Genomic DNA, 26,663 nt, shown 5'->3' with positions numbered 1-26,663 from the left:
TCAGTGTTTAAATTATATTACATCATCACATTGCAAGATGTCCAACATAAAAAATAAAATAAAAATCAGCTGGCATTGAATCATAAGCTACATAGAAGTTACAGGTATTGGTGGTGCACGATGGAACATGGCTGTTGACTATAATATTCCCACTAGTGGTCATATTCAGTCAGTCAGTCAGTCAGTCCATCCACAGCTCTGTTTGGAACTATTTCACCGCTTTTCTCCAAATCGAGCCGAGACATTATATCAGTGGTTCTCAAAGTGGGATCCTCAGGGTTCCTTGGGGGTGGGGGGGAGGCTGGGGGTTCCAAATGAACCCTTACAGGTCTGTAAGAGAGTGTACAAATGGAACCAAATGGACCCTTATGGGTCTGTAACTCAGAGAGTGTACGAATGGAACCAAATGGGCCCTTACGGGTCTGTGTCCATTTGGTTTCATTTGTACACCCTCAGAGTTATGGGTTTTCCTTGAAACTGAAACGTTTTGAGAAACCACTGCACCACAGAACAGATCTATCAGACCTATCAGCAGGAGTGCACGTTACTGAGTAACACACTGTCTGTCGAGAGTGTTTCAAAACACACTGTGGCAACGGAGCAGCTTGCAGAATGTGTTTTTCCACTCCAACCGCTAACGTTATACTCCAACAACAAACAAGGAAGAGAAAAGATCTTTCTCAGAAAGTCCGTGCTCCTCTCTCCGCTCGTCAGATCTGGGTGTGTGTTTTGGGAGGGGGCTCCAGTTTCCGTGACAACGCGGTGAGGATGAGGGAGAACTTGTTGAAGCGATCGGACTGGTTGACGGTGGCTCCGCGGCTCCCCCAGAGCAGCCGCAGCTGAAAGTCGGTCTTGAACACTTCCAGGAGGTCTTCGTCGCACTGGAAGCCTACACACGCCCACACACAGTGATTGAATACTTTAATAAAGTGTGTTGCAAAGACAAGCACAGGGAAGTACAGTTCAATGCAAGGTCTGTTAAGAGGATCTTAAACACATTGGCTTGTTTCCATTGGGGTCCTTTGTACTCAATTCATTGAATGAACACACATGCACGGACGCATGCACACACGCACGCACACAGACACATTTGAAGAAATAAATAGTCTTCTCGAGTCTTCAAAGTTATTACCTAAATCTGCACTAATTCTGGAAGTCCACACACTAACATGGAGCCCAAGTACAAAACAGTACTTTATGTATATATATAGTCGCTGTCGTGACGGGGAGAAACCTTGTGTCTCCATAATTCAACTTTTTGTTTTGTTTTGTAGATTATTGCCGTACCTCGTGTATCACACAAAAGTAGCAAAAATAGCAGATCTACAAGCTGTTGTGAGCTTGTAGATAGGCTATTTTTGATCGGCTATTTTTGAGTGAAAGCCAAAGTGGTGACGTCTGTCTGTGGGTTTTATAATTACTGAACCAATCAATGGATACTGAAAAGTATTAACAAGCGCTTGTGACTGAATAATAACTGCACTGGATCCAGTGGAACACGGGCTCTTTTTTTTTCTTTTTCTGAAAAGTAACAGTATGGGATATACAAGGTTTCCACAGGACAGCGACGATATATATGTATAGCTTGTGTGAGATCAGATGGGATTACATACAGTAAACCATAAAGGCTAATAAACTGTGGGTTACCTTGTAAAGCCGTCTGTGCGTTGGCCGTGTAGCTGTGTGCGTTGTGCGCAACGCCGCGCGCGGCCTGCAGGTGGCGCAGCATGATGTCACAGCCCTGCTCGCTGGTCTCCCACAGCTCCGCCCCCTCGGGAGTGATTGACGGCCGCTCCATCAGGGCGAGGAGGGGCAGCAGCAGAGGCACACACACCACAGGGGGGAGGGAGGCTGAGAATGACAACAATGTTTGTTTATCACAAATCAAGAGTGAGTGGCCTTGTTTAACCTTTATCTACTTGTGTGACTTTTATTACGTGTGGCTCTGGGTGAAAGGCCTGGATATACCTTATTGCAACCCACACACTCTCACATACTCTCTCTCTCTCTATTACAGGATGTTCGTACAGGGTTTATACTGTTGTATACTCTTTGTTCATCATTGATGGTACTTTTTGTTGCAATGTTTTCTTTCTTTCTCATCTCTCTCTCTCTCTCTCTCTCTCTCTCTCCTTCTCCTACCTGCTTTAGGAGTGGAACACCTGCAGGCAATAACAATCAGGAGAGCTAAAGGAGAGCTGATGAGAACTGTATTTTGTTGTTTAGTGTTGTCGGTGCTTCTTAATGTTTTCCTTGCCTTTGTATGGCTGTATACGACAGTAACTCTGAGTAACTCTTAACTGCTGTGCTGCCTTTGGGCGACTGAGTTCCCCCTCGGGATCAATAAAGGTACAGTATCTATCTATCTATATATCTATCTATCTATCTATCTACTGCAGTCGTGCATGCACACAGACTAGTGTAATTAAAATCGATTCAAACTGGTGACAATTTAAATCCATTTAATCAAAAATGTATCATGATGTAAACAGCAGAGGGCGCACTTGAGACAAGACAAAAAAAGAATCATCATTTGCTACTGTATTGAAAAGAGGATAAGAGAAAACACAGTATTGTAAAAAGTAAAAGAGAAGAAAATACTGGATTTGTGTAAGACAAAAAAAAATCTGGAAACTAATTTTGTTTAAAAAATCGTGAAAAATCGTATCGTGAACCTAGTATCGTGATTCGAATCGTATCGTGAGTTGAGTGCATCGTTAACATGCCTAACACAGACAGACGCTTGCTTGTGTGTGTGTGTGTGTGTGTGGGTGCTTGGGTGGGTGGGTGGGTGGGCGCGCGGGCGCGCGCGTGTGTGTGTGAGTGCGTGCGTGTGCACATGTGTGCCTCCAGTACCTGTGCCCTCATACAGGCTCTTGTAGAAGGGTTTAAGTGTTTTCTCGTAGTTGATGGCCGTCTGTGTGTAGCTCCTTCTCAGTGCGGTCCACGTCTGCTCCAAACGGCTGATCTACACACACACATAGAACCACAGAGAAGCAACACTTTACTCTCTGACGAAGATGCATCGTTCGTTGTCATCAAATAACAATCACACAGCTGTGTGTGTGTGTGTGTGTGTGCTCAAGTTTCCTTCTGGGGATTCTGATCAATACAACTAACGTTGTTTGAGAGAGAGAGGAGGGGGGGGGGGGTGGAGCAGTCAAGAATATTATGTGTGCATGTTTAACCCATTAAGACCTGAAGCCGATTCTACAAATGTTTTCTAAATCCCAACAGTATTCTGAAAAAAAAATGTTTCTATATCAGTGGTGCTCAAACTTTTTCACGTCAAGGACCCCCAAAATTATATTTATTTGGCCGGCAACTCAAAATATTTTGTTCCAGGACCCCCCAGAAGCAAAGATTTGAGTTAAAAATGTTCGCTTTAAAACAATATATATTCCAAGATTTGCACACATTTTCACGATTTCTCAATAATAGCAGATCTACAAGCTCGTAGCGCGGCACTCGGTGCCGCGCTACGAGCTTGTATATCTGCTATTTTTGAATAGCCAAAGTGTAAAATAATGCATTTTTTTCGCTCAAATCAAGAAGTTCCAGGTCTTAATGGGTTAACCACCTATAGTCAGGGGTCATAGTCATTAAAAAAATCTTGGAATAAATTCCTTACCAAAAAAAATCTTCACCAATGTGTTTGTAAAGGTGTCTAGTAACACATCTCACAAAGACTGAAATGCAGTCCCCCTAGGAGAATTTTTGACAGCTCCTTAAAGTTGGGGTACCCACCATAACCTTGGTTAAAAAAAAATCAAAAAAAAGAATCAAAATTTAATTCTGTTTTAAGTAGCATGTGAGGTGTCAATCTAGGGTGTTTTTATGATTCTGAATCCATTGCAAGCATTTGTTTTGCACCAAAACCACTCCTTGGGCTAAAAACGGCCCAATCTCAATGGGCTTTTTACACAAAAAGTATACCTGGAAAAGGATGGCTATGGCCGTTTTTAGCCCAAGGAGTGGTTTTGGTGCAAAACAAATGCTTGCAATGGATTCAGAATCATAAAAACACCCTAGTTTGACCCCTCACATGCTACTTAAAACAGAATTAAAATGTGATTTTTTTTTGGATTTTTTTTTAACCAAGGTTATGGTGGGTACCCCAACTTTAAGGAGCTGTCAAAAATTCTCCTAGGGGGACTGCATTTCAGTCTTTGTGAGATGTGTTACTAGACACCTTTACAAACACATTGGTGAAGATTTTTTTTGGTAAGGAATTTATTCCAAGATTGGAAAATATTCTGCTAATATCCCCTGACTACTAGGATTCAAGCGCGGGTCTGTCTCCTGCATGGGGGAAGCAAACTTCTACCGCAGTCCCTGGCAGGGCTACTCTACTGGGTATGACTGTAATTGTTTTCTTAGTATTATGAGTGTGTCTGTATTCAATCACATGAACCCTAGCGTCACCCCTATTCTTATCCCTGGGCATTATGTCATAATAGGCCAACATTTGGTGAAAATAGCTATTATTGTCAACCACGAGATTTGGTGTAGAGGGGAGAAAAAATAAGAGGGCCAAGGACAAACCCCTGGGGGACTCCAGTCAGTGAGGTATATCGTCTCTTGTCGGGTGGAAACCTCATTATGTCCAAAACTGTTATTTTTCAGGATTCAAATTCTAAACGTTTGAGCTTGTAGATCTGCTACCTTTAAGAGTCAAAGTACAATATTTGCCTCTGAGAGTGGAGTGGAGTATGGGAAATGGGAAATACTCCAGTAAAGTAAAAATTCCTCAAAAGTGTACTTAAGTACAGTACTTAAGTAAGTGTACTTAGTTGCTTTACACCAGTGTCTATCAACCTTTTTTGTGCCAAGGCACACCTGGCATAGCCAAAAAATCCCAGGGCACACCTAGATATACGGTATATATAATTATATATATATATACGGTATATCTATATACACACACTAGGGGTGTGCCGATTTTCACATTTCACGAAACGATACGATATTGGGCACACAACTTCGATACGATTTCGATACGATACGCACTTTTTTATCATGAAAATATATGGGGGGGAAAAAAAGCAAATGCAAACAAATATTTCTGTTTTTGTATTATTCAGACATGCAAACTTGGAGCTTTTCAGCTTCCACTAGCCGTTTTGAATCCAAATAGGGCAATAGTGTGACACCTGACCCGAAAAAAAAACAGCATGTTGTCACCCTTTTCACCTCGGGGCTGTTTGCATGCCTGATTATTATTATTGTTTAAAAAAAACCTCCTTCAAACGGCGCGGCACACCTCAGCAGTAGCCCCGGCCCAAAATTGGGACGTTTGCCAGGGTTGATATACACTGCTTTACACCACTGTGTGTGTGTGTGTGCTGTGTGCGTGTGCGTGTGTGTGTGTGTGTGTGTGTGTGTGTGTGTGTGTGTGCGTGTGCGCACTACCTGTGGCAGGTCCAGGGCCTTCATCAGAGCGGTGAAAGCGTACAGGTCACCCACGGCGTCCTTCAGCTCCATGGCGACCAGGATGATGCGGTTCAGCGTGGTCGCCCGCTCCTCCACGCTGCCCGTGCATCCCAGGATGTCCACGGCAACGCCAATCGCCATGGTGTGATGTCTGGGAGAGACCAAGGAGAAGGTGCAAAGTACGTTTAACATTAAGTACATAGTGATAATACTCAGCAGACTTTTTCACAAGCATTACGACCCCGTAACCCACTTAAAACCTATATCGTCGCCGTCGGGCTCTTATCTCCATATTCGAACTTTTTGTGTTATCGTAAATTAAGTAAGTAGCAGATCTGCAAGCTCGAAACGCACCAAAACGCAGCCCAAAATAGCGTTGTGATCAGCTATGAGCTAGTAGAGCGCCAATTTTCACAGAATGTTCGCCTATTTTGGCCAAATGTTTGCCTATTATGACATACCCATCAATAGGGAGGTTAGGGTTCATGTAGTTAATGTATGAATGCCAAGATACTTTCATCCATAAAACATCATACCTGAGGTCCTCATTGAAAAAGGCTGAAAGTGCTTATATTGTTTTGTACATTTTTGGGGTAAATATTTTTCCTCTGTATTGGGAATTGAGACGCAATGCACACAAGGTACTGATAAAGTAAATAAATGAATAATGAATGAATAACTTTTTGTATAGTTGTATATATTGCAATAATGTGTGGCTGTCACGAAATCCCACTCCTGGACTTTTTCTCACGCCACACCGTTTGGGAACTACTGCCTTAAATCAAATGTATGTTTTGTCGCGTGATGGTGTTACGTGCTGAGAACGGCAGAGAATAGCAGAACTACAATTTAATGCATCTGAGTCATAGGCTACCAGATGCATCCATAAATATGACAAGTCGGCGTTCAGATCCATGTCACACATACTGTACTGGCCAATCCGAGTCAAAGGTCGCAGAAACTAAACCCAAGTCAAGCCGGCAGGCATGAAAATTATATCAAAGTTGAATCATGAGTCCCCATGGACTCGCCACTTTATACTCCTCTGTGTGTGTGTGTGTGTGTGTGTGTGTGTGTGTGTGTGTGTGTGTGTGTGTGTGTGTGTGTGTGTGTGTGTGTGTGTGTGTGCGTGCGCGTGTGTGTGTGTGTGTGTGTGTACAAATGTAACCAAATGGGATTTCTCAGAGTAGAACTTCGCCTTGAATGTCCAAAAACTGTTACTTTCCCCCAAAATAAGGAACCATGTGTTCCAACGGATTCAATGTAGTTACTTAGTCACAAGCTCTTGTTAATGCTTTTCATTTGTTCGGTATTTATAAAAACCAGACTTAACCACTTACACTTTCATAAAAAAAAGAAGCAGGTCTACAAGCTCACGTGTGGTATCATTAATAGCTTGTAGATCGGCTATTTTTTGCTACTTGACGAAGTAAACTTTAACCATATTTTATACTTTTGGCTATTTTTGAAAAATCTTGAGCATTTGTGCAAAAAAGTTGAATTTATGAAAAACTTTATGAAAAACTTTAACCATATTTTATACTTGTGGCTATTCAAAAATAGCAGATCTACAAGCTCATATCGCGTCACTTCGTGCCGCGCTATGAGCTTGTAGATCTGCAATTTTGAACATTTAGTGCAAAAAAGGCTGAAATATGGAGATTACAAGGTCTCTGGTAAGTCGTTCACAGTGAGTGCGTATATATACCTCTCCAACAGGTCCAGTCTCAGCTGTTGACCGTGTGGCAGAGTCACCAGTTCCAGACCCGAAGCCACGCCCATCTGCTCTTTCACTTCCTCGGACACACCCAGTATCCTAGCAACCTGAGAAAACAAAAAGACACACACATCCAACCGGGTTTTACAACAACGTTTTTTTTGGGGGGGGGTTGTGTTGGGGCTTTTTATGCCTTTTATTTAGAGAGGGATAGGGAAAGTAGGCTGACAGGAAATGGCAAAGGTCGTCGGGAAAGGGAGTCGAACCCGCGACATGCTGTCAGGCTGGCATTGCAGCCTAGGGTGCCTGGACCGTCTGTCTGTCTGTCTGATAGACAACTGTCTGATAATCTGTCGTTTCATAATTCTATAATTGTGTGTGTGAACAGTATGTGTGTGTGGTTGGACAGCTGTTTTTTTTCCAGGGCTGTTTATGTCGCTGCGTGATTGTGTGGCGCATCATGCGATTCTTTTTAATGTGAGCAGCAGCAACAACAACATGGGCAGCAGGCTTAGTTTTAATCTAATTCTCTACAATACTGGCAGTCAGAGGGAGAGGAACTGCTTTTAAGAGCAGCAGTAAACATGTTTACCTGCAGATTTAGAGTGTGTGTCTATGTGTAACGTGAGTGTGTCTACCTGTACACTTGCATGCAGTTGTGTAAAGTAGCTAAGTACATTACTCAAGTACTGTACTTAAGTACAATTTTGAGGTACTTTTACTTTACCGGAGTATTTCCAATTGTCTATACTTTTACTTCTACACCACTACATCTCAGAGGCAAATATTGTACTTTCCACTACAATTATTTGAAAACTTTAGTTACTAGTTACTTTGCAGATATAAAGTATTACATTATAAAACATACATTAACCACTTTGGCCCTATTTTATACCTAGACAATTTGAGCAGATCTACAAGCTCACAACGCGTCGCGATGCGACGCGTTGTGAGCTTGTAGATCTGCTATTTTCAAACATTTTAGTACTTTTACTTTTGGTACTTTAAGTACATTTTGTTACCAATACTTTTGTACTTTTACTCAAGTAAATTTCGAATTGGGGGCCCCCCCGACCCCCCACCCCTCGAAAATCGGCGATCGAAAATCGGCCAAAGTGGCCGTTTTCAAGATGTTTTGGCCATTATCTCTGGAACGGAAGGTCCAATCTTCTCAGTTCAAAGCTTGTTGGATGCGTGACTTTGAGGACGGTCACGCAATGACACACTCAATGACACCTTTTCGGGATATTTGGGTTTTCTAGGGGAGGCGAGATCTTAGTTGGGCAGGCCTGTCCTGCCTCTACAGTGGGTACTTTTGTACTATTACTCAAGTAACATTCAGTGAACACTCATGAACACAGGCCTTTTACTTCTAACAGAGTATTTCTACATTGCAGTATTGATACTTAAAAAAAATGTGAGTACGTATTCCACCACTGTTTTGCACGTATGCATGCGTACCAGGCAGTCAGCCATCAGCAGGTGTCTGGCTATGCTGTGGTGGTTATGGTCGAGCAGCAGCTCCTTGGCTCTCTTCAGAACCACCATCTCCAGCGGCTTGTTCTCCGGCGGCAGGAGACGGGAACCGAAGTCCGATGGCCGGAACGCCGACTCCGTCTCGAACACCGGGCACCGGAATGCCGCCGTCCTCTCCTTTTCTCTCCTCCTTTTCTCTTGCTCTTCTTCCCTCCCGCCGCCGTCCTCCTCCTCTCCTTCGCTGTTCTCTAAGGCCGCGATGGCGTGGTGATAGGAGCTCCTGTCCAGCGCTCTCCTCCCGCTCCCCTCCGCGTTGTTGTCCTCCTCTCTCCCTCCTGCGTCTCCTTCCAGCCCTTCTTCTCTCCTCAGGCGCTCCACGTAGCTGCAGGACTGAGGCTGCAGGTCGTGGGTGTGTGGTGTGTCTGTGATGGTGAGTGAGAGGCGGGGTTATTATTGTTAACGACGAGTCATTCAAATTAGAAATTAGAAAAAAACATTTGGCTTAACTGAAATAAAAATATAATTGAGGTTTTACAAAAAAAAACATCGAAACTGTATTGTGTGTTTACAAATGAACTAAAACAAACTAAAATCACAGAGAAAATGTCCTTAGTTTTAGTCAGTATCCAATATTCTTCTTTAAAACATAACCAAAGATGCATTGTGAGCTTGTAGATCTGCTATTTTCAGAGCTGCCATGACTACCCTGAAAAAGAAACGAAAACTAACACTACAAATAGTAAAAAAAACTAAATAAATAAAAAATAGACCAAAGTTAAGCCTTTTTCACAAAATAAAACTAAAACTAAAACTTAAACTAGCAAACCCACTCAAAAAAACAAAAAAAATGAAATTGAAAACATGAAGTCAAAACGAAAGGAAAATTCAAACAAAGCTAAAATAACCTTGGCAGTTGGGGGTGTGGTCTAACACGGCTCTAATTGGCCCCTCCCACTCCTGTGGGCTGGGCGGGGCAGGGCTGGGCGGCTGGCTGTCACTGTGTTCTGTGTCCCGGTTTGAATCAGGCGGCTGGTCCATGCTAGCAGGACATACGGCAGTGGGCATCATCATGGGACTGTGGGGGATCTGTAGCTGATGCTGGAACTTCAGGGGCTTGGCTGGGGGCGCAGGGGGCGCCATGGAGGCTGTGGAGCGACCAAAGAAGTAACATTAACCCATTGAAACCTGAGGCCCAGTCCACAAATGCCTTCTGAATCAGTAGTTCTCAAACTTTTTCGTGCCAAGGACCCCCAAATTTATATGTATTTGGCTGCAGAATTATTTTAATGACCGAAATGTTACATATATTCCTGCATTACAGTCATTTAGCAGACGCTTTTATCCAAATAAGTACAATAAGTGCATTCAACATTCAACAGGTAGGGAACGAAACTACTAATCACCAGAAGTCTTAAGTGCATTTCCTGCAAAAACAAGCAACCAAGAGTATACCAAGCGCTAAGGTAAAAGTGCAATATATCAGCTACCTACTTTCATAAACAGATGAGACAAAATAGCTAAATCAAATGAGCACGAGCTAAAACAAATCGACTAAACAAGATCCAATAAAACAATACAAAAATAAAACAAGAGTTCGTACAACTAGTTAACAACAAGTAGGCCAGGCAAAGAGGAAGGGTAGTGTTTCCTGAAGAGGTGGGTTTTCAGCCTGCGGCGAAAGATGGGCAGTGACTCTGCTGTCCTGACATCAGTGGGAAGTTCATTCCACCACTGTTGGGCCAGAACAGAAAAAAGTCGTGACCGTGTCGATCGACCCTTGAGTGACGAGGCAATCAGTCGCCCCGAGGTGGCAGACCGAAGTGGACCTGCATGACGACTAAAAATTAAAAGGAAGGTATAAGTGGTTATAATACCTCCATTCCTCCACACACAGTTGGTGCTTTCTAATGGAGGAGCTGTAAGGCCGGTGGAGGGCGAGGAGGATGTGAGATGGTCCAGGGGATGGAGGTGGAGGGAGAGAGGGACTCGCAGCATGGGCACCTTGCTGGGTTTGGGGGGCGGTTTGGGACACAGCTGGCTGTCTGAACCCCGGATGGCCTGGCCTGTAAGACACAGAGTACAACAGTTATCTATCTCAGCCTCTCTGGAGTGTACTGAACCTAAAGAGATACGCTGTCAGGGCAATAATAACAGACACAGAAGGAGGAAGACTCACGACAGGCTCTCAGGTTTTTCTCAAAATGTCTATTTTGAATAACGTTTCAATCTGTCGACCTTCATCAGATCAATTGTTGACAAACAACACATACTGTACATCGCTGTTGTCGGGAATATGTCTCCATATTCTAACTTTTTGACAGATAAAATAAGAGAGAGGCAGAAGCATCATAAGAGACAAACTGAAAAAAATCTGTGTATAAAGTAGGTAAGAGGGAGGATGAAAAGTCTGCTGCATACTCCCAACTGATGTCCGAAATGTGTTTGGACAGGGTAGGTATTGAGGACAAAATTACGTCATTAAGAACGCTGGCAGTGCCTGTCAGAACAAAGTTTGGATGTTCTTGCACCTCTGAGATGTTCTAACTAGCCGAAGAAAGACAGAACATTGTGTGACTGTGGGCACTGGGCAGCAGTTCAAGGGTGTGCATGATTTATTTAGTTTGGTTTCTGCGTTCTGCCCAAGGCTTGATTCTACTAGCAGTCGGAAGCAGCGATAGTTTTGAGACATTGTTAGATGAGGAGGTTAGGAGGTACTAGTCTCACACGCCAACCTCCAGGAGGTACAAACACCTCTGAAACCATACATAGACGCAACCTGTCGCAGGAAATGGCAAGCTCTAGCCAATCAGAAAGACGGACCGTTTGGGTTGGCCAATCAGGGAAGGGAATGCATACAATCTCCCGAACACACCAAGAATTATTTCGGCCTCTTTCTCAGACCCACGGGCAATATGATTATATTACACGCCAAGTTTGAGACCGAATTTATGCCAGACACACACACACACACACACACACACACACACACACACACACACACACACACACACACACACACACACACACACACACACACACACACACACACACACACACACACACACACACACATTATCGTATAGATATCAACTCAGTTATCTTGCTTATCATAGACACTTCCATATCTCATATCCAGACCCTTGGCTCAACATAGTGGCTTGTTTTATATTATCTGAAATTGAAATCACTTGCTGAAATATGGAACCAAATATGATCCAGGATACTTTTAAATTGCATTTTTCCATACACATGCTAATAATTTTGGGGGCAAATGAAAATACCTAGAGGCTTGCCGAGCGCCTGGACAGTAAGACTGATTAGTTTTACTTGCCAGTGGGGCATTCTTATTACTGAACCTAATCATTGTTGTTCCCAGAAACATAAGCAGACAAACGACCACACACACACACCTGCCAGGGGCTCTGTGGATCTCCGCGGGAAAGTGGGGCTCAGGACTGGCTCGCTGCCCGTCCGAAATACTGGAGACTTGGGGCCGGGGCTGGGAAGGAGTGTGTCTGGGTGCTGGGGCTGTGATCTGGACCCTAGGGAGAGGAGAGGAGAGGAGTTTTTGATTTCTTGATTGATTGATATCTTTTATCCGATCATGAAAAAAACACATGTCACATGTACGTAACCATACAGCTGACCCACCATAATCAAAAGGATAATGCAAAAAAAGCATACAGATTATTTCCTTTGCAGATCTTACTATGAGGTCATGTAGTGTGGTGCTGGTGATTGCATGAATGCATAGAGTTCAGGATGTGCTAACGTTCTACCAATGAATGAGATGACCTATTACCTACCAAGAGGGAGGAAGCTTTCTGATTGGTGTGTCTTAAGGGGGCGTCGTCGCTCCTGAACCTGGTTGAGGCTTGCTGGTTGGCTGCCACACCTGTCCTTCAACCTGAGTGAAAAAGGTTAACCATCATTAATAATATTTATTGGCAAAAAAGAAAGAAAAAGAAAAAAAGAAATGCATTGGAATATATTACAACCTTCTAGTAAGCATAAATTAAAATACGCCAACATCTATATCTATATCCATACAGTATGTCTAAAATGTATGAAACTCTTTTGAAAATAGCAGATCTAGAAGTTGTGAGCTTGTAGATCGGCTATTTTCAAATAGCCAAAGTTTAAATAGGGCTCAAACCGGGAAAGCATCTGTGTCATTTTAGATTTTAGCACGTTTTTCTGAAAACTCTTAGGATTTAGAACAATGGTTTAGAACAGTGGTTCTAAACCATCTAAGACTTTTTGAAAAGTCTTGAAAGTTTTTGAAAAATGTTGAACCATTTAAAAATGTTCAACTCAAATCTTCTCTCCTGGGGGGGTCCCTGGCACAAAACATGTTCAGATGGGGGTCTGCGGCCAAATACATATCAGTTTGGGGGTCCCCTTGGCACGAAAAAGTTTGAGAACTACTGATTTAGAAAGCATTTGTAGAATCGGCCCCAGGTCTAATGGATTAATTGAAGTATAGTTGTGCATTGTGATTACTGATACTGAATGTGTGCACATGTGTGTGTGTGTGTGTGTGTATGCTCTGACCTGAGCTGATTGCCTCTGCTGTCCTGTATGTGTGTGTGGTCATGGTGAGCGTGTGTGTTGTCGTGGGAGTGGCCGTTGGTGATGTTGAGGCTGAATCGTTTCTGGTTCCGCTTCTCCGTTAGCCCCGCCTCCCGGTGGTTACCGACCAATCCGTACTTCTCCTCCAGGCAGCGCAGCGGTAGCGCTCGGTTGATAGGCTGGAAGATGATGGCCCCCACCACCTGTAATCAATCGAGAATCAATGAATGAACAATCAATCAAACAAAAAAAAAATTAGAATTCCAAATCCCCAGACAGACTTGTAACATAGTATTTCTACATTGCAGTATTGATACTTTTACTTAAGTAAATCATGTGAGCACTTTTTCCACCACTGTTGAAAACTAGTCTTTGTCCAGTTCAATCAGCTGAACTTTACCATAGTGATCTGTACGCACAGTTCACACGTTAATGAATAGATTGCTGCAGTATAATTGGTTAATTCACCTTTTGAGCTGTACCGGTCAGTAATATTGATGGATGTGTTTACTTGAAAGCAGATCAGCTACAGCTGCTCTGGTTGTGTGTAAGGAAGTGTAAGGATCACGAGACCTCAATAAGAACTAATGTGATGTTTGGACAATTTCCCCCTTTTCCTTTTTCTCGTGGAGTAATTAGGGAATTTATTCTCCCAAAAGAATGAGCTCTTTTCCAAGATCGCAAGCTTCAAAGTATCGCTTGGACTGGAGCTTGTAGATCTGCTATTTTTGAAAAATCATGATAATGTGTGCAAATCTTTGAATATATATATATTTTTAAAGCGAACATTTGTAACTCAAATCTTAGCTTCTGGGGGTCCCTGGAACTAAATATTCCAAAAAATATATAGGCTAAGAAAAAAATTAATAAAGCAGATCTACACCGATCTACACGGAGTGCCACGCTATGAGCTTGTATATCTGTGAGCTTGTATATATGAGCTTGTATATCCGCTATAATATAGCCAAAGAAATCTAAAATGACAGAGATGTGTTCCTGGATTGAATGGGTTAATTGTATTGTATTAGCCTTTTGGCAGTGACTCTAAACTACGCTAATATGTCATATCTAAACCCACCTGCGAGACAGGTTTCCTGTTGCCAACGTAGTATCTGATCAGGGCGGGGACACTGTCGAACCCCTCCCTCTCCAGCCGGTACTCCACTCTGGAGTATGCTTCATTCAGTGTCACCACCTAAAGAGGAATGGTTATAGATAGTTATTATTTTCTGTACTGTAGTTACAGTCTGTTCAGCCACAGAATTATCCCTCCTCGGCACACCACAAAGATGGTCTTTTGTGCCTGCAGCCATCAGGCTCCACAACCACACTTGATCCCTATATGAGGAGTTAACACCTGCTCTGTCTGTTACTCAGTGGTGTAAAAGTACTGTACTTATGTACAATTCTGAGGTACTTTTACTTTACTGGAGTATTTCCAATTGTCTATACTTTTACTTCTACTCCACTACATCTCAGAGGCAAATATTGCACTTTTACTCCACTACAATTATTTGAAAACTTTAGTTACTAGTTACTTTGCAGATATACATTATGATATTATAAAACATACATTAACCGCTTTAGCCCTGTTTTATACATAGGCTATTTGAAAATAGCAGATCTACAAGCTCACAACGCGTCGCATCGTGACGCGTTGTGAGCTTGTATGCTATTTTCAAACATTTTAGTACTTTTACTTTTGTACTTTAAGCACATTTTAATACCAATACTTTTGTACTTTGTACTTGTACTCAAGTCAATTTTGATTTCCGGACTTCTACTTGTAACAGAGTACTTCTACAGTGCAGTATTGATACTTTTACTTAAGTAAAAGATTTGAGTACTGATTCCACCACTGCTGTTACTGAATATTGATGTTTGACTCCTGGATATATTATATCCACGCATCCACAATATGCATGGTTGATAGACATATCACATAATATGCATCCATATATTCTTTGTCGATGGACACATATTTATTCATACAGTGATAGACTGTGCTTCATACACTAGACTAGGCATATATTCCTTCATACAGTACATTCATTGTTGACAGACGCATATTTATTGAAATATTCTCTGTTGATGCTATACATACAGAATGAATGTATCAATATTTATATATTATATAAATATTGATACATTCATTCAGAGACCCATTGCAGATATTTAATGCCAGAATCTACAGCAAGCTTAACTATTGTTTTGTTATTTATCTTGGTTTGTGTTTTACTCTTACTTTTAACCTGGCCGCTGGTGATGCTTTTTGACACCAGAATTTCCCTCCGGGGATCAATAAAGGTTTATCTAATCTTATATTTGGCCGTGGACCCCCACCTGAAAATGTTTTGTGCCAGGGACCCCCAGAAGAGAAGAGTTTTGTTAAAATAAACCATTAAAACATTTTTTTTTAATCCACAATCGATATTTGTCGAAAATGTTAAAAAATAGCAGATGTGCAAGCTCACAGCGCTGCACGAAGTGACGCGCTGTGAGCTTGTAGATCTGCTATTTTTGAATAGCCAAAGTTTAAAATATGGCTAAAGTGGTTAAAATAACTGCGAGGTTATTAACAAATTTGTCTGAGGACCCCCAAGGAACCTCCCCAAGGACCCCTGGGGGTCCCTGGACCCCACTTTGAGAACCACTGTTCTAAGGCATTATTACCCAGATTTCTACCATTGTCTCAGTCTGCCGTCCTACCTGTTTGGTGATTTTAAAGTGCTGAGCGACATTACGCCATTGGCAGGTCAGAACGTAACATCCTGGGCTGGACAGTGAGTCACGGAGCAGGAAATCTCCATCTCTCTGCACCAGGTTCTCTGCCACCTAGAAATGAGCATATTAAAGAAAATTAAATAGAGGATAGCAAGAACAGTGACCACGAAAGCCCTGTTTCAAAAGTATTGAAAATAGCAGTGGTGGAAAAAGTACTCAAATGTTTTGCTTAAGTAAAAGTATCAAAACTGCAATGTAAATACTCTTGTACAAAATGTACTTGAGTTCAAAAGTATTGGCATCAAAATATACTTAAAGTACCAAAAGTAAAAGTACTCATTATGCAGAGTGTCCCATTTCACAAGTTATCATAGTATTCAAGGATTTGCACAAATGTTGACGATTTCTCAAAAATAGCAGATCTACAAGCTCATAGCGCGGCACTCGGTGCAGCGCTACGAGCTTGTAGATCTGCTATTTTTGAATAGCCAAAGAAATCTTAAAATGACACAGATTATTTCCTGGTCTAAATGGGTTAAACTGCAAAACCCTTTCAGAGGTGGAGAAAATGTGAATTTGAGGTTAAATGCAAACGCTATAGGGAGTGGCAATTGCCGTCCCCTGGCTGGGACGCCAAATGGCGCCCCTGAATGAGGATTTTTGTCCTTGTGTTTATAGTGCTAAGGTTTCATTAAATCTAATAATGGTGCACTAGCTGCAATACTGATGGTTATTTTATGAGCACAGTACCAGCTGTCTCTTATAGATATGTGAGGCACCTCTTTATAAAGATGCTCATCGTATCGGTTTTACTGTAGAATTAATAGTTTGGCTCTAGCATAAGCTTTCTGAAACATTTAACACATCAGATGCAGGTCTGTCTCTCTCTCTCTCTCTCTCTCTCTCTCTCTCTCTCTCTCTCTCTCTCTCACACACACAGTCACACAGTCACACACACACACACACACACACACACACACACACACACACACACACACACACACACACACACACACACACACACACACACACACACACACACACACACACACACACACACACACACACACACACACACACACACACACACACACACACACACACACACACACACTTTAAGTAAGTGTTTTTATTGTAGGCTGTGTGATGTTAGTTTACTTTAGACGGAGGAAAGGAAAGGGCTTATTAAAATTGATTACATCTCTGTGCTGAGCTTTATGAAGGCTGGGCTTTCACATGGCTCACATGTGTGTGTGTGTGTGTGTGTGTGTGTGTGTGTGTGTGTGTGTGTGTGTGTGTGTGTGTGTGTGTGTGTGTGTGTGTGTGTGTGTGTGTGTGTGTGTGTGTGTGTGTGTGTGTGTGTGTGTGTGTGTGTGTGTGTGTGTGTGTGAGTGTGTGTTGGCTGACATTCTAATAATAGCTGATCTGGTTGGACCGGTCACCAACCAACCACATTGTTAAAGGTAGGGTAAGTGATTTTCTTTGATTAAATACGTGTTAAATAGCTCTATATTCTGATATATATCAGTGTCTATACTAGAGTGTTTCTTCAGTAACAGGAGTCTCCATGTCTCTCCACCTCTTTATTAAACAGAAAATGCATTTTCAGGTCAGGATATCAATTGTATCCACTATAAAAAATTAAGCTGATAAATGGGTACTCTCTCCTGATTGGCTGAAAGTTTGTCACCTACCTGAAAATGTATTTTCAGTTTATTACAGAGCTGGAGAGACAGGGAGACTCCTTTTACTGAAGTATGAATATAGTGCTTTAACCTTTTAACAAAGAACTTTGTTTTAACCCAAAAATATCACTTACCCTACCTTTAAACAGAGGGACTCACATCTTGTGTGTGTGTGTGTGTGTGTGTGTGTGTGTGTGTGTGTGTGTGTGTGTGTGTGTGTGTGTGTGTGTGTGTGTGTGTGTGTGTGTGTGTGTGTGTGTGTGTGTGTGTGTGTGTTAGTTACCTGTCTGGGTATAGCTCCATGGTACCACGCGTGGCTTCTTGGTTCTTCTGAGCTCATCTTCAGCTCCTCCTCCAGCTCTCTGTGGAGCTTCTCAGAGGAGCAGTCCATGATGAACTGGTCCCTGGAGAACTGCACACAAAAAACACACACCAACACACTTCACTATATGTGCATGACAGAGAAACCTCAGCAACATGCTGCACAACACATTAACAATCACATTTTCAAATCCTTAAAAACATTTTGAACGTCTTAACCACATTAACCCTGTTTTTGTATCTTTCAAAACATTTTAACATCTTAAAAATAAATCAAGAATTGAGAAAATAGCCAGTCATTGATTGGCCTTTTGCGATATTTGTCATACAGCAAAGTATATAGGGCTCAGTGGTGGAAAAAGTACTAAAATGTTTTACTTAAGTAGAAGTATCAATACTGCAATGTAGAAGTACTCCGTTACAAGTTAAAAGTTGGTAATTAAAAAATTACTTGAGTAAAAAAGTACAAAAGTATTGGTATCAAAATGTACTTAAAGTACCAAAAGTAAGAGTAGTCATTATGCAGAATGCCCTATTTCACAAGTTTTCAAATGTATAAAAAAAGTTTGAAAATAGCAGATCTACAAGCTCACAATGCGTCGCATCGCAACGCATTGTGAGCTTGTAGATCGGCTATTTTCAAATGGCCGAAAAGTACATAGGGCTGAAGTGATTAATGTATGTTTTGTAATAATAATCCAAATCTACTCCTATAATCCAATTAACTAGTAACTAAAGTTTGCAAACAATTGTAGTGGAGTAAAAGTACAATATTTGCCTCTGAGATGTAGTGGAGTAGAAGTAAAAGTACTGAAAACTGGAAATACTCCAGTAAAGTAAAAGTACCTCAAAATTGTACTTAAGTACAGTACTTGAGTAAATGTACTTAGTTACTTTACACCACTGATAGGGCTTAAGTGCTTAATTAATCATTGTCCATTTTGGGTACTGATGACATTTTTGACATGACATTTAAGCCGTACACAGTGCATGCTATGGATGTAGACAGAACAGCTCAGACAGCAAATATAACAAATAATCCTTAATTAATCCAAACCAGATAAACTGCAAGGAAGGGTAAAGAGAGAGAGATGTGATTTAAGATGAAGGTGTGGGCAGATTTAGGCGGATTACTTCAGGATATTTGTTTTGTTAGGTTTCATAGTGTACTGCATTACTGCACAATAGCGTGCGGTGAAAAAACCTGTACAATTCTACTCAAAGTGAGCACGCTTCGTTGATTCTAACAGAATCCAGTCCAAACGACCTCAAAGTCAACATACCTATCATTCTCCAATGATAAGGACCGATCCAATACTAATTACAACAATCCAATATAATATATACAGCAATGAATGAAGGCAGAAGACACACGCGCTTAGGCATGCACACACATGCACACACCCACACATACACACTTACATGACAACTGCTGGGCCTCTGCATTGCTCCCCCTCCGTCTTTCTCAAATATAATAAATTATAAAGAGAGACACTAGCTTTCTCCTTTACTCTTCCTCAAACACACGCCCTTCTCACTCTTCCACTCACTTCTCTCTCGACTCATTTGTAGTGTTTTCTTTGCGTGTGTGTGTGTGCGTGTGTGTTTTGTCTTGTCACCCCTCCCTCCTTTGTGTTTTGACCCAAAGCCTTGCCGTGACGTCATGATCTTGCCACCACCCAGCAGCCCTTACCTGCCTCACCTGTACACAGAACACACCCTGACCCGACACACACACACACACACACACACACACACACACACACACACACACACACACACACACACACACACACACACACACACACACACACACACACACACATAATGACACCTCAATCACACAGAGACAGAGACTCCATGACGCAGACAGCTCTGTCACATCAGGTGCAAATAATCACGTTTGGATGAGACTAAATGTCAACACTGTTTGTGAGTAAAGCACGTGAATCTGATTTCTTCTGTCTTTAGTTTTGAGGTGCCGTGTTCACATTATTAAAACAATATTAAAGTTATATTATCTCTTTTAAATCTTAGTGTTTTGCCAATTATCTTGTCACCTTCATTTCTTACACATTGCCTATTCTTACACATTGTCTATTTCCTTTCTTACACATGTCTCTCCCCTCTGTTCCCTCCTATTTTTCCTGTTTACTCTATATTTCTCTATATCTCTAAATCCATTAGACACCCCATGGCCCTATGTCTCCATACTGTACATGACAGGAAGTAGTTATATCAGATTACACTCCCCCAGCAAATTAGGATAACAGGAAGGAAAAAAACATGCTTTTATAATCTCATCCCATACATGATTTTGTTCATTCTAAACTTGAGGCCAATAGCATGACAGAACAATGTGTGTGTGTGTGTGTGTGTGTGTGTGTGTGTGTGTGTGTGTGTGTGTGTGTGTGTGTGTGTGTGTGTGTGCGCGCGTGTGCACGTGCGCGTGTCTGTGTGTGTGCACGTGCGCTTGTGTACAGCAGAGAACTACATTAAAGGGCAAGGTTACATGTACAGTACATGTACATATTGATTCCACTGTATAGAGCAGTGTTGACTCCCTGCATGATAGAATCCAGAAGCACTCATATATGACTCATAAAGAGTCATGCTGTCTTTCTTGATACAGTATACCTTAATAATCCCACCACACAAACTGTGCTACTGAAGGTAGGCCTAAGTGCTGATTCTATTCTCTGTTGGTCATCTCACCATATAGAGTTTGTTTTTGTTTGTTGTTTGTGCTTTATTTTGATAGGTCAGTGTAGAGCAGTGGTTCCCAAACACCCATTTATGGGTAAATATCCCTTTGGTTTTTGTTTCTTACATTTTGTTTTTAACTGCTATTTCAAAAGATTTCCAAAAATCATCATAGAAATTCCATAAATTAGTAAAATAAACGGTGGAAGAGAGTATTATAGGGGAGTGATGAGTAAGGTATGATCCGGCCGGCCCGGAGAAAAACACTGGGGTCTTGCTGTTAGGCTCAGTGTTGCCAGATTCTGTGAGAGAAACAAGCAACCAGGTCTAGGAAAACCAGCCCAAAAGAAGCGACTATGGGCCACATGAGTACTTTAACATATACATCAGCTATTTGAAAATAGCAGATCTACAAGCTCAGAACGCGTTGCGATGCGACGCGCTTGTAGATCTGCTATTTTCAAATAAAATCTTGCGGGGAAATTATAATAAACAGATCTGGCAACCCTGGTTAGGCTATGTGGTAATGCGCTAATCGGCTATCGGGTCGCCCCACCATAGTGTTTTTAAACGAAGGGCATTGTTACATAACAGCCAGACATACTTATGAACACGGGACAGAAACGTGACAGCATCAAACTCCACTCTCTGGCTGTGGTCTCTATGGAACTTTATATTGATGTGAAAATGGGTGACAACCGCTGACCCAATGGAGCTGGATCAATGATAGTGCTGCTGTTAACTGTTCAGTGTGTACTCGGATAGAAACTGATGGGGGGGGGACTGCAGATAGATACACATGGTTATGGTCAAACACACACACACACACGCACGCACAGCAGTGGTGGAAAAAGTACTCAGATGTTTTACTTAAGTAAAAGTATCAATACTGCAATGTAGAAGTACTCTGTTACAATTCAAAATTTACTTGAGTAAAAGTACAAAAGTATTGGTATCAAAATGTACTTACAGTACCAAAAGTAAAAGTACAAAAATGTTTGAAAATAGCAGATCGCGACGCGTTGTGAGCTTGTAGATCGTCTATTTTCAAATAGCCTATGTATAAAATACTGCTAAGGTGGTTAATGTATGTTTTGTAATATAGTCATTTATATCTGCAAAGTCACTAACTAAAGTTTTCAAATAATTGTAGTGGAGTAAAAGTACAATATTTGCCTCTGAGACGTAGTGGAGTAGAAGTAAAAGTATTGCAAATTGGAAATACTCAAAATTGTACTTTCCACACTGCTAAACATCCAAGTGTGAGTATAAATTCATCAGGCATTCAGAAATGCGTACAAAATAAATACACACATACAGTAAACACACGAGCACGAATGCACAAAACACTTACGTAACTGTACAGTACACAAAAAACTAACGACATGAACACACATACAGGAAGTGCTGTAGACATGGGAATTGATAAGATTGTATTGATACCGATGCCATTAGCGATTCTGCTTAACGGTCCGATTCCTGATCGATTCCCTCATCCTTTCCTGATCAATTTTCAGAGTGGATAAAAGAGTATAGGTCTACACAGGGCTTGAACAGTGTAGACAGGATCAACAGAGGTCGCACATGATCCACATACCATTTAACCCATTGATACCTGGAACGCATCTGTGTCACTTTAGATTTCTTTAGGCTATTCAAAAATAGCAGATATACAAGCTCATAGCGCGGCACCGAGTGCCGCGCTATGAACTTGTAGATCTGCTATTTTTGAAAAATCGAGGAAATCAATTTTTTTTTAGGATTTAGAAGACATTTCTAGAATCTTCTCAGGTCTTAATGGGTTAAAGGCAGGTGCTGAACTAGGTAGGTCAACATAGAAGAAAAATAAAAGATTGCACACTGTAGCTCCGTTTTGAAAAATGTATTCAGAGACTTGTATCTGAAGAAGAGCGGTGTGCTCGAAACGTCGCTCAGCTCACTCAGGGGGTACCAAAATACATTTTTCAAAAGGGAGCTATACAGTGTGTGAACTTTCTCTCTCTACCCTCACACACACACACACACACACACACGCACACGCACACGCACACGCACACGCACACGCACACACACACACACACACACACACACACACACACACACACACACGCCAACATGCATGTGATGTCCTGTTGTGGTAGGGATGGGGGTAACACACACACCAAATAAAAGTATCCAATGATGTTTTATTTTAGGAAATAGGAGGCAGGAAAGAAGTAGGAGGAGATGAGCAGAGAGTTGAGGGTGTGTGTTACGAACACAGTGGTTCTCAACCTTTTCAGGCTGTGACCCCCCCAAAATAATCATATTTTAACTGGGACCCCCCCCCCCCCACACACACACCCTGACAAGCACTGTTTTTCTTATATTTGACAATTTGGCCAATGTTTGACCAGTTTTTATAGTTATTATTTTTTAGTATTAAAAAAAAACTCCTTAAATTGCACTTCACTGTCATCTGGGGACCCCCCCCCCCCCAAAAAAAAAATCTTGTGGGGACCCCCCTGGGGGTCCTGACCCACAGGTTGAGAACCACTATACTAACATATAGTTTTCTGTACATTTTCATAATTATTATTATTTTTTTGCTCAATAGTAATAGAAAATATAGTCTATTCAATTATGTTCCGTCAATGTTGATTTGTCAAACCTGCGTCTTGCAGACTGAAGTTACATAAGCTGTAATAAGCCATTTCTATACTGTAAGTTGCCTACACACTATAGCAAGACACAACGGCCTCGCTGTCCAGTGTTTAGCTATAGATCAATAGCATGTTAAAGGTGTGCGGTAAACAAAGTAGCATAAATCACAGTTCAGGGTTCAGTGACAGAATCTGGATGACGTCGTCCCTGCATTGTAGACTAACAGTTCTCAACCATTTGGGGATTGTCAGTGGTTCTCAATACATTACAATTACCGACAATTGATTCATGTTGTCCATGGTTTTGTTATTATTTCAGCTTTACCTTAACTATACAGTAAACGGACTTAAAAAGAGAGGTGCTGGAATGAGAAAAAAGACACAGACAGTCCTACACACAGGCGACCCTGATAGACAGCCACTGGATGAAATATGGAACGCAGTAAAAAATCCTCAGTGTTCATTTATCCATTCCGGATTGTACAGTGAACAGGAGAGAGAACTTCAAGACTTTTGGAGTTCATTCCAAGACGTTGGGCCGCTGACAGAAAAAAACTGCCTTGCCCAGCTCTGTCTGAGCATTAGGAACCTTGAGCATTAAAAGAAATCACTGGAGCGGGTCTGATAGGTGCTATTGTTCTGTTCCAGCATGGAACAAATATAAGCAGGGAGCATTCCAGCACTGGCTTTAAATAAAAACAGGTACCTGTGTTAGAGAGGATAAACCTGAGTTCTCATATAAAGTGCACAGTGGTGGGTACCATAACAGACAGACAGACGCAAGCAGGTAGTTCTCTATTCATCTGCACTTGACCTGCAGAGCTCTTGTGGGACGGACCAGTAAATCTAGATGCCTATTTAACTGACGCCACTCATCTCATACACTCATCTTTTACTGGCAGGGCCCCCCCTCCCCCACCCACCCACCCATCCATCTATCCGTTCATGCACAAAGCACCACATGCATTACAGTAATAACCCCCCTATACTGTACTGTGTGCAGCGGCTCTATACGTCATCGCTAAGGGTTAGCCCCCCCCCCACACACACACACACACACACACACACACACACACACACAGTCAATATGAACGATCTCTGGGGCGGGCGGTCAGGTCGGGGGCGAGATGGAGGGGTGGGGGGTGGAGGGAGAGAGGGACGTAGGGGTAGAAGGCAAAGGGGAGGAAATGGGAAGGATGGAGGGAGGGAGGAGGGGGTGGAGGTATAGAGCGAGGGATGAAGGTGAATACGAAAAAGAAACGGGGTAATTTGATAGGTGACACTAAAAGGAAGTAAGATGATGCTGTGGGAGAGGAGAGGTGAGGCTGAGAGGAGAGGTAGAGATAGAGGGGGGTGGAGGTAGAGAGGGATGGAGAGATAGAGAGGGTGGAGGTAGAGAGGGATGGAGAGATAGAGAGGGTGGAGGTAGAGAGGGATGGAGAGGTAGAGAGGGATGGAGAAATAGAGAGGGTGGAGGTAGAGTGATGGAGAGATAGATAGGAGGTAGAGAGGGATGGAGAGGTAGAGGGGGGAGGTAGAGAGTCATGGAGAGATAGAGAGGGATGGAGAGTTAGAGAGGGATGGAGAGGTAGAGAGGGATGGAGAGGTAGAGAGGGTGGAGGTAGAGAGGGATGGAGAGGTAGAGAGGGATGGAGAGGTAGAGACGGTGGAGGTAGAGAGGGACTGATGTGATGTTTATAGGCTGGTGTTTAATTAAATCCTGCCTGATGATGTCATCCTTATAGAGGGCACCTGCGTGTTCCCGTACCGCCATAACTGTATAAGCCTGCCTTGTGTGTGCATGTGTGTGTGTGTGTGTGTGTGTGTGTGTGTGTGTGTGTGTGTGTGTGCGCGTGTGCGCGTGTGCGTGTGCGTGTGCACGTGTGCACGTGTGTGTGTGTGTGTGTGTGTGTGTGTGTGTGTGTGTGTGTGTGTGTGTGTGTGTGTGTGTGTGTGTGTGTGCGTGCGTGCGTGTGTAGTGCGCATCTGGTCTGACTTTATAGCAACCTGCCCTTTTCCATCTCCTTCTCTAGTGTTCTTACTGTGGTCTCCTCTCCTCTGCCGTTCTGTCAACGCATGCAGACGTTCACTCTGAACGAATGAAGCCGCAAAGTCAAACAAATGCGGTCACTGACTGTTGTCATTATTTAACAACAGCCAAATACATTTTTCATTGGTACTTAAAGCTTTGACAGAACACCTCCAATGAGGTTTATGGTCAGAGATAGGTGACGAGCATAATGGTGATGATGAAAGTACATACTGCGGTGATAATACTGGTACTAGTGATGACGATGATGAAAACATACATGATATGATAGATTAAAAGTTGCTCATGGCTCTGTTCCTCTTCATCTCTCTCTCTCTCCCTATCTGTCCTGTATTTTTCCACTGGCATACAATCAAACAGACGCCTTAGAAACAAACTTTTTCATCACTGGATGTGGATGTAAGAACTGCCAACATAATGGCTAAGTTCTGAAAGATGCCAAAAACAGAAGGCATTGTTCAAATGGGTTTTTATGGGTGATTGGATTTTTACAGACCAATCTGGTACCCTGGATTTTCCACAGGAAATGTTTCAAACCACCAAAAGAGTCACAATGTCACACATCCCTGTCACAGAAGGGCTCAATAAGCCGTGGTAAAAAAATAGCAGATCTACAAGCTCGTAGCGCGGCACTCGGTGCCGCGCTATGAGCTTGTATATCTGCTATTTTTGAATAGCCCAAATAAATCTTAAAATGACACAGATGGGTTCCCAGTCTTAACGGATTACGTTAAGAGTGGTTAATCTTAAATCTTGCATACTGTATACCCAAAGGAAATGCTCTTTGCCGTTTGTGGAAAGGGAGATAATCATCAAATGGTTCCATGATGAAAGCTCCATCAACATCATCATCTCTACCATCACTAAAACAACAAGCATCTGTTTATGTGCTATTTCCTTTACTTGCTTATGTGTCTGTCTCTTTCCCTGTCCCTATACTCCTCTCCTCTCTCTCCCTCTCTCTCTCTCTCTCTCTCTCTCTCTCTCTCTCTCTCTCTCTCTCTCTCTCTCTCTCTCTCTCTCTCTCTCTCTCTCTCTCTCTCTCTCTCTCTGTTACTATTTGTCTTCTTCGTTGTCACACACCCTTCTGTCTTTTTTTTTTGCATTCATGCATTTATGCTCTATGATAGATTAGTTTCAGTGCACAGAGAGACATGAAATACAGTAGAGAGAGAGAGAGGGAATTATGCAGGAAAGATATTCGGGTCAAATTGTGTGGAGACCTATAAGTACTGTACAGCAGGGGGTATAGTGCCCGTCAATAGTAAAGGGATCTGTTGATCTTGTCATGTTGGTCTTTTATCGTAACGCTCCCCACCTTTTCCTGTTTACATACAGCC

At 42.2% G+C, this 26,663-nt stretch overlaps 1 protein-coding gene across 3 annotated transcripts in view; it reads right to left on the bottom strand.

Moving 5' to 3' along the window:
• The window catches only part of LOC308087592 (breast cancer anti-estrogen resistance protein 3-like), a 60,999-nt gene continuing 34,336 nt past the window's right edge, over positions 1–26,663 (bottom strand). For 2 of the 3 annotated variants that reach the window (XM_080431554.1, XM_080431555.1), the window contains 14 exons: positions 17,891–18,019; positions 15,908–16,033; positions 14,277–14,393; positions 13,181–13,401; positions 12,433–12,533; positions 12,037–12,168; positions 10,501–10,689; positions 9,532–9,771; positions 8,612–9,048; positions 7,142–7,257; positions 5,413–5,584; positions 2,857–2,968; positions 1,648–1,851; positions 1–889 (listed from right to left, as the gene is read on the bottom strand). In XM_080431554.1, the coding sequence (XP_080287680.1) occupies positions 711–889; positions 1,648–1,851; positions 2,857–2,968; positions 5,413–5,584; positions 7,142–7,257; positions 8,612–9,048; positions 9,532–9,771; positions 10,501–10,689; positions 12,037–12,168; positions 12,433–12,533; positions 13,181–13,401; positions 14,277–14,393; positions 15,908–16,033; positions 17,891–18,019 (2,475 nt within the window). In that variant the 3' untranslated portion in view covers positions 1–710. Of the gene's footprint in view, positions 890–1,647; positions 1,852–2,856; positions 2,969–5,412; positions 5,585–7,141; positions 7,258–8,611; positions 9,049–9,531; positions 9,772–10,500; positions 10,690–12,036; positions 12,169–12,432; positions 12,534–13,180; positions 13,402–14,276; positions 14,394–15,907; positions 16,034–17,890; positions 18,020–19,350; positions 19,480–26,663 lie in introns of those variants that run through there. The other variant, XM_080431556.1, reaches the window with a different exon arrangement.

This window comes from Gymnoscopelus braueri, assembly GCF_963280865.1.
Source record: "Gymnoscopelus braueri genome assembly, chromosome: 6".
NCBI lineage: Eukaryota > Metazoa > Chordata > Actinopteri > Myctophiformes > Myctophidae > Gymnoscopelus > Gymnoscopelus braueri.
The sequence above is the reverse complement of the archived record's forward strand: the minus strand, read 5'-3'. Positions and strand labels throughout refer to the sequence as shown.